The sequence below is a fragment of the Copadichromis virginalis genome, linkage group LG19 (genome assembly GCF_057382275.1).
Source record: "Copadichromis virginalis isolate Kocher_CV1m ecotype Utaka linkage group LG19, C_Virginalis_male_GT1.1, whole genome shotgun sequence".
In the NCBI taxonomy this organism is placed as follows: Eukaryota; Metazoa; Chordata; class Actinopteri; order Cichliformes; family Cichlidae; genus Copadichromis; species Copadichromis virginalis.
The window spans coordinates 9,206,580-9,219,513 of NC_140636.1; the positions used below are offsets into that span (position 1 = coordinate 9,206,580).

At 42.2% G+C, this 12,934-nt stretch overlaps 1 protein-coding gene across 4 annotated transcripts in view; it reads left to right on the forward strand.

Annotated features, from left to right (window-relative positions):
- The window catches only part of ppp2r5eb (protein phosphatase 2, regulatory subunit B', epsilon isoform b), a 53,811-nt gene that overhangs the window by 38,718 nt on the left and 2,159 nt on the right, over positions 1-12,934 (forward strand). For all 4 annotated transcript variants that reach the window (XM_085441969.1, XM_085441970.1, XM_085441971.1 and 1 more), the window contains 11 exons: positions 490-686; positions 5,491-5,592; positions 6,844-6,936; positions 7,097-7,227; positions 8,797-8,856; positions 10,492-10,600; positions 10,977-11,030; positions 11,268-11,318; positions 11,420-11,539; positions 11,712-11,839; positions 12,691-12,792. In XM_085441969.1, coding sequence (XP_085298095.1) covers positions 490-686; positions 5,491-5,592; positions 6,844-6,936; positions 7,097-7,227; positions 8,797-8,856; positions 10,492-10,600; positions 10,977-11,030; positions 11,268-11,318; positions 11,420-11,539; positions 11,712-11,839; positions 12,691-12,792 — 1,147 coding nt within the window. The remainder of the gene's footprint in view (positions 1-489; positions 687-5,490; positions 5,593-6,843; positions 6,937-7,096; positions 7,228-8,796; positions 8,857-10,491; positions 10,601-10,976; positions 11,031-11,267; positions 11,319-11,419; positions 11,540-11,711; positions 11,840-12,690; positions 12,793-12,934) is intronic.

The window sequence follows — 12,934 nt, forward strand, 5'->3', positions numbered from 1 at the left end:
CAGATCAGTAACAGTTTAACTACTACATGGTATTGGATGTGTCTTTAACCCAATCTGCCTGTAGACAATTGACTAAGAAGTAAAAAAAGTATAACTTGATCTCAATGTGGCTAAAAATGGTTTTCATTACCAACAACTTGCTGTGCTAATTGTTTAGTTTGTAAATTCATGGAGAAAGCAGGTTTTTAGCTTCAAAGGGTAGAATCCTGACCATGACCATTAATTGCTTTTCTCATAAAATGGTAATGAAAAAAGAAATCAATAAATATTAATGTGGTTATTTGTGTGTCAGGCCTCTGTCCCACCAGGTCTGCTCAAATCCCTGTTTTTACTCTGCCCGTCTTTGACCATGTGGTGTTTGCTATTACAGCTTTCTGGTAGCTGCGGGAGTCAGAAGCATCTGCTCGCTCCAGATATGTGTCTTTACCAATTTATCTAACCTTTGTCATCATCTTTCTCTTTCCCCTGTGTTTGCTTTTGCCTGTCTAGACGTGCCGGCGGCGGAGCAGCCGGAGCTGTTCCTGAAGAAGCTGCAGCAGTGCTGTACTGTCTTTGACTTCATGGACACGCTGTCAGACCTCAAGATGAAGGAGTACAAGCGCTCCACGCTCAACGAGCTGGTGGACTACGTGACCGTAAGCCGGGGCTACCTGACAGAACAGGCCTACCCCGAGGTTGTGAAAATGGTAAGAAAGAATGAATCTGCCCATTCTGCGTAAACAGTAGATTTGCACTCTGTCTGTACAGAACACTGAAGTTCAGTTTTTTTGTTTTCGCCATGTCCACTCACAACTTTACACCATCTTCATCTCAAAGATGGAGGAAAGTTTGCAGTGATGGGTGTTGGTTTGTCTGCACAAAGCCCTTTTGTCAATTTTTGACCAATAAATCATTAAGCTGACCTTGAGCACCTTGTGGATGGAATCTAAATTTTAATGGACTGTTCGCCATTCATTCAAAACTTTACAATCTATCGTTTTTCACAGACTGCTACCAAAATTGTAACCTCTTTGGAGCAGGTACTAAAAACTGTAAATTTTTATTACATTTAATGAGGTAAAAATGTCTGTTTTTGTCAGTGGGGTCTGGAGATGTTTCCTGTCTTAGCGTGTCATCCCCATATCTAAAGAATTTTACTGTCTTTTGACACACGTGAAACATTAAGGTAGCATGCACCTTGAAATTTCGAGTCATTGATGGGGCAGTGCTGTGTGGCCCTTGTAGGTAGTGTTGGTGTGTAAAGCCAATGGTGCTGAAAATGAGTACTGACAGACATGTTTGCATAGTGTGCCTCCTTTGGGTCAAAGCTTACTTCTTAAAGAAAAGCTTCTTTGTAATAATTAGATTTCACTTTTCCCAGTCGTCTTTTTGTGCAGTCATGTTTTGTCTCACGGCTGGAAAATGTCGGCCCCCTGCAGCCCTCAGCACTGATGGTGTAAAGGTGTGAGTGGACATAGTGAAAATGTTCTGTTTAAATTTGTTACTTGTCATTATTCAGTGGGAGGAAACTGATTCAGCTTCAGTCTGATTCTTTAATTAGACTCACTAGAGCAGGCGAGTGGGTGTTGCTGTGTTCTTTTCTCAGGGAAGGAGTAGTTGTAGTTGTTTTTCGTTTTCTCTCTTGTAGGTCAGTCAAATTTATGAGCTATGTTAGTTCACTTTTAGTTCTGTTCTTTGATTTGGCAGCAGCCACAGACCCTATCCAGCCCCACGGGACGTCCATTTTTTGGGTTTAGTATGTAAAGTCTACTACTAAAGAATAAATAACTAATCCTGTGTGGTTGAAATGTTGCTTCCCTCTTTTCCTAGCTCAGCAGGGGCATAGCAGTGATTTTTGAGTGCTCTGTGTACAGACACATAGGAGATGAGCAGATACACAGGAGGAAAATAAGAGCAGAACAGGAGCTGGTGTGCATGTTGGCAGCTACGTACACTCAACAAAAATATAAACGCAACACCTTTGTTACTGCTCCCATTCCCCATGGGATGGACGTAGAGACCTAAAATTCATTCCAGATACACAATATAACCATCCCTCCCAAACAGTGGTCACAAATCAGTCCAAATGTGTGGTAGTGGGCACATCTGCTATATTGAGATAATCCATCCCACCTCACAGGTGTGCCACATCAGGATGCTGATCTGACATCATGAGTAGTGCACAGGTGTACCTCAGACTGCCCACAACAAAAGGCCACCCTGGAATGTGCAGTTTTTTGCGCTATTGGGGGTCTGGGGACCCAGAACCGGTCAGTATCTGGTGTGACCACCATTTGCCTCATGCAGTGCAACACATCGTCGCATGGAGTCTATCAGATTGTCAATTGTGGCCTGTGGAATGTTGGTCCACTCCACTTCAATGGCTGTGCGAGGTTGTTGGATATTCGTGGGAACTGGTACACGCTGTCGTATACGCCGGTCAAGCACATCCCGAACATGCTCAATGGGTGACATGTCCGGTGAGTATGCTGGCCATGCAAGAACTGGGACATTCTCAGCTGCCATCTGCCCTGAACAATGTGAACCATGATTCATCAGTGAAGCGCACACCTCTCCAACGTGCCAGACGCCATCGAATGTGAGCATTTGCCCACACAAGTCTGTTACGGCGACGAGCTGGAGTCAGGTCAAGACCCCGATGAGGACGACGGGCATGCAGTTGAGCATCCCTGAGATGGTTTCTGACAGTTTGTGCAGAAATTGTTTGGTTGTGCAAACCAATTGTTCCAGCAGCTGTCTGGGTGGCTGGTCTCAGACGATCTTGGAGGTGAACCTGCTGGATGTGGAGGTCCTGGGCTGGTGTGGTTACACGAGGTCTGCGGTTGTGAGGCCGGTTGGATGTGCTGCCATATTCTCTGAAACGCCTGTGGAGACAGCTTATGGTTGAGAAATGAACATTCAATGCACGGGCGACAGATCTGGTTGACATTCCTGCTGTCAGCATGCCAGTTGCACGCTCCCTCATTGCTTGTGGCATCTGTGGCATTTTGCTGTGAGACAAAACTGCACATTCCAGGGTGGCCTTTTGTTGTGGGCAGTCTGAGGTACACCTGTGCACTACTCATGATGTCAGATCAGCATCCTGATGTGGCACACCTGTGAGGTGGGATGGATTATCTCAATATGGCAGATGTGCCCACTACCACACATTTGGACTGATTTGTGACCACTGTTTGGGAGGGATGGTTATATTGTGTATCTGGAATGAATTTTAGGTCTCTACGTTCATCCCATGGGGAATGGGAGCAGTAACAAAGGTGTTGCGTTTATATTTTTGTTGAGTGTATGTTCAGCTAATGAACACAGACCCCACAATGAACAGAGGCCCTGAAGTACTCAAAGCTAATTTTTTTTTTTTAACCTAGTGCACCAAGTTGTTATTATGTTTAATTACTTGGAGCCTTCCACAGAGTATATCTTCAGGCCGTTGAGGACAGTCATAACTGAAGGTCTGCTGCAGTACATACAGGTACTGTAAAAGAAGCAGTCCTGTGCTGAGACAGAAAACATACTGGTCTAATGGACATTTAGAAAAACTGACACAGCACAATATTATTTTCAGAGGTTTCTGCCTGATGACAACTCTTTGATAAGAGTTAACAAAGTCGGTCTCATTAAGAAGAGACATACATGTGGACTAGAGCAGGGCGATATGGCCAAAAATATTTATCACGATATATATTTGAAAATTTGCGATAACGATATAACCGACGATATAATTGATGCGAGACAAAATACAACTCCACAACATTACTAGCGCAAAAAGACAACCTTCCATTTATTTTCACTTAAACAAGAAGCTGGTTTTATGTACATTAAAGCTTTATAAAAATGTAACAGTACAAATGCAAATTGCTTGCTGAAAGTTCAACCAAAAGGCATTTCCACTAGAAATGGGCTGACATATCCTGAGCATAACCATGTATAATATCCACTGAAGTTAAAAAGAGGTGCTTTGCAACATTAAACTGCAGTGTGCAGTACGTATTTTTCGGACCATAAGGTGCACGGGATTATAACGCACATTAAGCGAAACAAAGCAGTCAGATAAATCAAACTTTATTAAACTCATTCTTCTTGCTTCCTCCACTTCTGTACCATTGATTCATTAATGTTGAATTCTCTGGCAGCTGCTCTATTCCCATGTTGCTGCAGTATATTAATGACTAACCTCGTATTGTGGATGGATTATCTCAGTTGTTTGGTCCGTTTACAGCATCCTGCTGTACGTTTGATTTTTTTCAGAAATCTCTCAGTCAGAACATGCAATATCATGTTTAGGTAACTAGCGAAACTAGCGAGCTAACTTCCGCTAGCTTCCTGCTAACTTCTAACTCCGTTAAATGTAATAAATTTTGTTTTCATGGATGCCTGGAAGTTAAACTTCATAGTTACACCTGGTAAAGCAGCAATGCTGATCGTTTTATTAAAGATGAAAGAATTTAGACAGTTTTTAACTCTCAGTGATGCTGCAGTGTTCGTTTGACCAGAAGGATACGGAGTTTAGGACCCAGATTACTCCCAGATTTAAGAGCATCTTAGTCCGACAATAACGACGGCCGCTTGCATGTTCTGCAAAAAAATGTGCTTTGTCGTGTATCTGACGGACAAACACCAAACCAGTTCCACATCACTGAAGTTGCACCATTTGTACAAACCAATTCTGGTTCATCTGTTTCACTCAACAATCGGCCATGTGCGTATGAAAACAAAGGCACTGCGCATGCGCGTTTTACTCCCATTCTATCGCGATATTTCATTTTCCTATCGTTGCCTAACATTATACCGGTATTACCGTGAACGGTATAATATGGCCCAGCCCTAATGTGGACAGCATTGTAAATCATTGTATTATTCTTAGTGAATCTAATGTATCACCTGCCGCACACATCTGGACTGATGTGGTTTACACTAAACTCTGTTAGGTTTGCTTTGTATGTGGCTAAATGTACTGCTTCATGGTAGTTTTTGTTATCTAGTAGACTATGAACACATAATTAAGTACTCTAAAGCTGAAGTGTAGACATATGTAGATGCTGCAGTGAGGATTGTGAGACTTCTGACTTCTTGCCAGATTTAAAGCATGCTGGTCTGGTTAAAGATGCAGTGTTTGAAGAATGTTCAATGGAGAAATGCATCAGAATAGTTGACAAGGAGGTCCATGGTTGTGTGTAATAATTCCCCAAAAAATGTTTTGTTAAATTTTAACCCTGTCAATCCACTCGAAGAAAGTGTTCGAAGAAAAACTGAAGTACTGAAGCAGAGGCTCAAATATTAAGGCATGAATTGAAATGTGGTTTTGGAAAGTTGTTTAAACTGACACCTAGTTTCAGTTAAAATGTTTACGTGTACATAAGATTTAGACTTTAGACAAGAGGGAATGCAGGGGCATTGAAGCATCCCTCATGTAAACAGCAGTTATCATCTATATGTTGGGTCAGAACCCCAATTTCCAGTCACTGGATTGAAGTTCCCGCTTTCTTGTTCCAGGTGTCTCACAACATATTCCGGACCCTTCCGCCCAGTGACAGTAACGAGTTTGACCCTGAAGAGGATGAGCCCACACTTGAGGCCTCCTGGCCACACTTACAGGTAAAGTGTGTGTGTGTGTGTGTGTGTGTGTGTGTGTGTGTGTGTGTGTGTGTGTGTGTGTGTGTGTGTGTGTGTGTGTGTGTGTGTGTGTGTGTGTATAATGACAACCCTTTAGGGGTACTTTGGTGTAATTTCTTTACTAACGTCTGCTAAGTTTGTCTATATACCCACATTTCTGTGCAGTTATCAGTGAGTTGCCAGGTAAAGCTCCTTAGAACAGGCTGAAGCAAGAGCAGTGGTGGGTAGAGTTCAGGAGGAAGTTAAGAGCAAAGTAGTACTGGAGAGTTATGGGAAAGATGGCCAACCAAAGGAGGCAGTCATTATGATACAGGTGTTTGATCTAGTTGGAGGAAGGGTGTCAAGGAGTCTTGAGATGTAAGGAGAAAATTTAGGAATCTAAAAGGAGGGAATATAGGGATGAGCAAACAATGCAGTGTTTAATAAGAAATGTGGCAACACGAGGAGGCGCTAAGCTGGGAAGGTTGTACCACAAGTTAAGGTGATGGAGAAGTGAAGAGAGTGTGCTGAAAAGCTGGAAGTAGAGAAGGTTGGACTATCCTGAGATAGGAAATCATAAAATGGAAGGAACTGGCTAGGATCAGGTGAGGATGGCAATAAGGCAGCAGGCCTGCAGAAAGTCTTTGTGGACCGTAGCTTTGCAGATAATGATGTGATTTGAAGTGAAAGTTGGCAGCAGGTAGAGGGGTGGAGGTGTGCCCTGGAAAGTCCACGTGTGGAGAAGGGTGTATGTGGCTGCCTACAAGAGCAAGACCAAATTGTACTGTTGTGTTTGAATACATAATACATGAAAGAGCTGTAGCACGCTAATTAGTGAGCTTTAGAGGTGTTTGCAGGCCTGTTGCTGAATCTCAAACAGAAGCAGGCTAGCAGTGCCCCCATGCTTCTAGTCTTATGATGGTTGTGAGAGTGGTTATTTCATTCTTATATGGAAAAATGGATGATGATATTTCCCAGAATATACATTTAAACTCCATTTAACTTAAATGGACTTTTTTTTCTCTACCTTGCTCATCCCAGATTACTCTGCTTTTTGTGACTTTTGAGCCGTTTCTCCCTTTAATCCAGTTCTGTTTGAGTATTTATGGGCTTAATTCAATGCACTAATATCTGAGAAGAAGCGATGAGCCTTTGGACTTTTCTATTCTTTTCCACCTGTTATCATGTGAAACAAAGTTTTGTTTGCGTCGGAGGTTAACATGAATTCTTTATCAACCGTGTTTCTTTCTCCAGTTGGTATACGAGTTCTTCATTCGGTTCTTGGAGAGTCAGGAATTCCAGCCCAGCATTGCCAAAAAGTACATAGACCAGAAGTTTGTCCTACAGGTGAGTTGTTGAGTCACCTTCAGAATTCTGCTTTTCTACTTCATCATCTTCTTTACTGTCAGTTTAGCGTTTTCGTATCTTTCTTTGCTTTTAAGGCACGTTGCTTTTTTCTGCCTTACTCCCTAAAATTGACTTTTCTCCCCCCTCACCTTGTGTCCAGCTCTTGGAGTTGTTTGACAGCGAGGACCCTCGGGAGAGAGACTATCTGAAGACAGTCTTGCATAGAATCTACGGCAAATTCCTGGGGCTGAGGGCTTTTATACGAAAACAGATCAATAATATTTTTCTACGGTGAGTAAACATGAATTCTTCAGATGCCTGGGCTGGAAAAAGCTTGTGTTTGTATGTGAGTGGAATTTTTTTCACGATAAGAAGGAAGCCACGGTAGAAAGTTGCCAGTCAACAGAGTGGAGCTAAAAATTCGAATAGACAAGGCTCACAAATAAAAGCAAAGAGCTGAATTCTTGATGTCTGCTGTGAGGGGATCAGATGGCTCTCTTATTCAGTAGAGAATATTTGCTGGCAGAGCTTTGCTCCACTTCTCACCTTATAGGGAAAGGTGACTGAAAATCAATACAGACTTGTTCTGAGCGATCTCCTTCATCTTATGATGTGTACCCTGTTCTCCTGGATGACGGTGCTGTTCAAGTGAAAATGATGTGAGCTGTAAGCTATGGTCTTGTCAGCTGAACACCTGTGGGAAATATGGACCAATGTCCTACGCCCTTTGCACACATGCACAGCAGCCCCGAGTTTTCGTAGACATCATCCAACAAATGCCAGAAAGCACAAATGTTGTTAAGCAGTCTGAGTCCTGCACCCTGCACCAAACTTCTGATTGGATCGTATGCAAGAATAGAGCAGCTAATTGTTCAGTGAAGTCATATGAGTGGGTCACATTTCCTCCATAAACCAAACATTTCTATTAGTGGAAACGCAGCTAAAGTGGACTGTCTCCTGCTGTGTGATGCATGTGAAAAATGACAACTCTGATTAGCGTCCCAACCTGATTTCTCCTGTTGGTGACATCACGTGGAAGTTTATGTCCTCTTCATCATCATCTCCTTCCCCTTTTTCGTCTTATAATAATTCTTGACCTTCTTCCTTGTTTTTCACCTCATTCTTCACTTTCATCACCTTTTTTCATCTTGTTTTTCTTCCTCCTCACCTCACCTTCCCTTCACCTTCCCTTTGATGTTCCTCTTCACTTTATTCTTCTACACCTTCTTTTTCACTCTTTTTCTGTTCTTTCTCACAATCATCCAAACTCCAAATTACAAAATATGTTTCAGAAGAACGAAGTTTATCCCTGCCATCTATAGAGTCAGTACCCAGGCACAATGACACTGTTGAAAGCCGATGACGGTTTTTCCTTTAATATAATTACATTTGTGTCAGTGTTCCTCAGAAGTTTGTAAAGGCCACAATAAAGAGAATATGGGACTCAAACGTGGAGAAACCCACCCCAGAATAAGTGATCATGGCACTGTGTGTCTGCTGAATGTGTAAATGAATAAAGTATGCGCTTACCCAAAAGAGCCAGTTATTGCAAACAAGCTTACACTGAGAGTTTACGGAGACTCTTCTGCTTCTGTTCTGATTATTTGTACAGCCAAAGGATGAGAAGGATGTTAGAAATATCTGTGGCTGTTGGTTCAAACCTGGATCTCCTCTTTGTGTGTGTGTGTGTGTGTGTGTGTGTGTGTGTGTGTGTGTGTGTGTGTGTGTTGTCATTATTTGTGTTAATTTACAAATTACCTGTTTTTTGCCATTCTGTGAGAGTTTTAGTGCTTGTGTCTTTTCATCGTGTGCCTTCTCTCATCTCCTCCTCGGTCTGCCTCCCTCTCTGTCTGTCTGCAGTTTTGTTTATGAGACGGAGCACTTCAACGGGGTGGCTGAGTTGCTGGAGATCCTGGGGAGGTATGTGGGGGGCCTCTGAGCCTCAGACACACATTTACATTCTGCTCTGTTATTGCTGATGCTTTTAGCCTGAGTGACTGAGACCTGAGAGCGACAGCAGAACTCAACTCAACTCTGCTATCTTGCTGTGGTTTTGTAGATGTAACAATGAGGATTTTTTTTTAACATCTTTAATTTAATCAGGCAAGCTGGAGTTAGTTTTTTTTTAAGATACCCAAGGAGGCTAAAGACATGGAACTAAAACGCTGAATGATTAGGTTCCATAAAAACAGGATTTTAACAGAGCAGAGTGAATTCCAGCAGCACGGTTTGACTTGGAGATGAGAAGTAAATTAATCCTCCTTTCAGCTTAACAGTCTTTTTAAGCAGTGAAGCAAGATAGAAAGTACATTGACTTTGTGATTCGAGTTGTTTGAGGTCAGACAGAGAAAAGGGCATTTTTCTGTAATACTTTATTTGTTAATAAAAATATTTTAATATCCAGAAACGTATCCAGATAACCTCCTTGGAACGTCTTCAGTGCTCTGGAACCTGCAGTGTTTTACACAGACATTACTTAACATTTGGGTGCCCACTCTGACCATTTTAAAAACATTTTGTAATCAGACTTTGAACTTAAATAAGAGGAAAGTTGGGAGAGGCAATCTCTAGCGTCAGCTCTTTTGAGTTTGCTTTTGTACCATTTTTCCACATCGTTCAGCCGCTTCTTCGGAGAAGATCTCATCCTGTGGTCACACTGATTGGACTGCAGCTAGCAACAGCAGTCTCTGTTCTCCTCTGGAGCTCCACTGTGAGCTGAGGGCCATTCTAACTAGAAACTGCAAAAAGTTGGAGAACTGGCTCATGTGACCTTTTGCCAAGGTCGTCGAGGTTGCATAACAACAAGGACTTCAGGGGTGCATTCACCACCTGCAGTCTGAGACAGTAGCTTTGGACTGCAATGAGACTCATTCAAAATAGAGCCAATTGAAATAATTGCAAAGAACGTAAAAAATAAAAGTATTATTTAGTAGCTCAGTTAGGAATGCATGCTTGTGTGTTTGTGCCACAAACAGAGGGTTAACCCGCGGAAAACACTGATATGTATATGACGTTAAGGTCGGCAGATAACAAATTACACGATGTGTTTCATGGAACATGATCCGCAGTCCGACCTCTGACAGTCATACATTTTTGTTGTTGACTATCAAAGCTTCAACTGATTGTCAGGGAGAGCCTGGACGAGCGTGACAAACCAATCAACCAACATTAGATGAAGTCAAACCAACTCCAGAAGAAACACTCCAACTATGGGAATGAGACGGGCTTCTCCTTGGAGAGCTTGCTGGCACATACATTCAATAACATCTCTGACATTTGTCTGGCACACAGCATAGACACGGAGCACTGTCGCTTAAACAAACACGAATCTGATACAACACAATGTAAAACAAACAGGATTGTTGCGATTTTTGTGAGGATCATCAGGTCTGTGTTTCTTCCCCAGGCCACATCACCCGTATAAACAGTGTTCTTTTGGTCTGCAGCTCATTGATCTTCCACTTGCTTTCATAGGGTCACAATAAAGTTCTTTTATGTGTTCTTGTTTAATTTATATTCACATTTTCCTCTTTGTCTCCTCCTTCTCTCTTCCAGTATAATCAATGGTTTTGCTCTGCCACTGAAAGCAGAGCATAAACAGTTTCTGGTCAAAGTGTTGATTCCCCTCCACACTGTCAGGAGTCTGTCCCTCTTCCATGCACAGGTAACAATAGTGTGTATAGAGTATGTGGGTAAAAGCTAATATCTGCCACCTTTAGATTTGGTGGAATCCCAGGCGTAGTTTATCCACAAACAGAACTTGGAACCTCGAAAAGTATCCTGTTTGCTTTTTAAGGTGTGCTTTCGTGCTATAGCTTATGTGTATGTTTGTGTGTTTTTATACACGGAAGGAATCTAAATGTGTAATAATATTATAGTTGACAGCAGCCGTGAAAATCAGCAGAAACACAGTGGTTTAAAAAGTAAAATCATTTGAAAGCTCTTTCACTGCTGTGTTTGTACGTCTGAGCTGCTCTTGTAAGCCTTGCTCGAGGCTTAATGTGATGTTAGTTTTAACCTCCGGATTCCTCTTCTCACAGTTGGCGTATTGCATTGTACAATTCCTAGAGAAAGACCCAACATTAACAGAACCAGTAAGTATCTATGCACAACTCCTCCTATCAGTCATCTTTGTGTGACATTCATTTTTCATTCCCCCTCCCAGTTTGTCATGAAAGTGTTTCACATCAACGACAGAGTCAGAAATGTAAAGAATGACATTACTGTTATTATTATTTCAACTCAAATACTTGTATTTAAGAAAAAAAAAAGGGGGGGGTGGGGGGGTGGGAAAAGGAGCCAACTGTATGAACTGTGGCATCTTCTCTCAGGTCATCAGAGGCTTACTGAAGTTCTGGCCAAAAACCTGCAGTCAAAAAGAGGTGAGGCTCATTTGTTGCTAAATGCAAAAAACCCCCAAAACAACAACAATAACAATCATCTTGTGTGTTGTTGATATTGTCCCTCTTCCACGGCACTGCAGGTGATGTTTCTAGGGGAGCTGGAGGAGATTCTGGACGTCATCGAACCCACACAGTTCGTCAAGATCCAGGAGCCGCTTTTCAAACAGATCTCCAGATGTGTCTCCAGCCCACATTTCCAGGTCAGCGATGACTCATTGTGACAATGCCTACGTTTCCTGTGGGGTGGGGGTGGCCTAATTTGTATCATGGGGGACATTTGTGCTTAAACAGTTATTGGTTATTAAAGAGTGACGAGTGGTTATTGGTGGCATGAAGACATGGCTCAGTTAGTGTGCGTCCGTCTCGTCCCAGGTTGCAGAGCGAGCTCTTTACTACTGGAACAACGAGTACATCATGAGTTTGATTGAGGAGAACTCCAGCGTCATCCTGCCCATCATGTTTGCCAGCCTCTACAGGATCTCCAAAGAGCACTGGAACCCGTGAGTAGCATGACTTCTGTGTAATAGATGAGGCTTAATGTTTTCACTTTCTACTGATGTTCATTAGGAAATGTATACTTCAAGACCTGAGTAGAGTCACACATACAACCCTCTGTACCCCAGCAGAATTGCATTACAATGGTCCACATTCTTGAGAAAAATCTGAATTCCGAACAGCTAAATATAGCTTAAAAAACTGATATCAATTGGGAATTAGTGTTAATTTGAAGATCACAAGTAGATTGTTGAAACTGCATATGATCATTTAAGTTACTAGTCACCTCAGGATTCCTCTCCTAAGGCAAAGTCAGGGCTCTAACACAGGAAAACATGCATGCACGTTCATTTATTCCTGATTTTCAGCAAATTAGACTTTAGCTGGCCAGTGGTGAAAATATAAATTACTGAAAAATACTTCATTATCGTGTACCTGTTTTTTGGTTGTTTTATTCCGAATTTATTGCCAAGTGTTGATATTATTCAGATACGTTTGTAGACACAACCAGTCATCGAAACATGCCAGCTGGCTGTGCCTGTTGTGGGGTGCACGGGGCACATATGGATCTTAAAGAGGGTTATACTCCAGTGCTAATAGGAACAGCATGTTCCTGTTTTTAAGAATAAATGTGGAATGTTTGGAAAAATCTACAAATGGGCTTGATTTTGATCTCAAATGGAAAAAAATGTTTGTTAGTTTGCGAATCAGTTGGGCACACATCGCTGGATGTCTCCATAATTTATCCAAAAATGAAGGCTGGAAGCTCTGTGTCTGCCACCACAGAAGTCTGAAGGAGCAATAAAAATGTGCCGCTGTAAGTTGTCTTACTCTGTCTGTGCTTTTCCCCTCTCAGGGCAATCGTGGCGCTGGTATACAACGTACTGAAGGCCTTCATGGAGATGAACAGTACCTTATTTGATGAACTCACAGCCACTTACAAGTCGGACCGCCAGCGGTAAGAAGCTGCTCACATCAGCAGCAGCAGCAGGGGTGATGGGGACTCATGAATAATGTGATAGTTTGTGATGCCTCCAGGGAGCTGCTTAACACATTACAGGAACACACACAGTGCTACTATCATATTGGTTAAAGAAAAG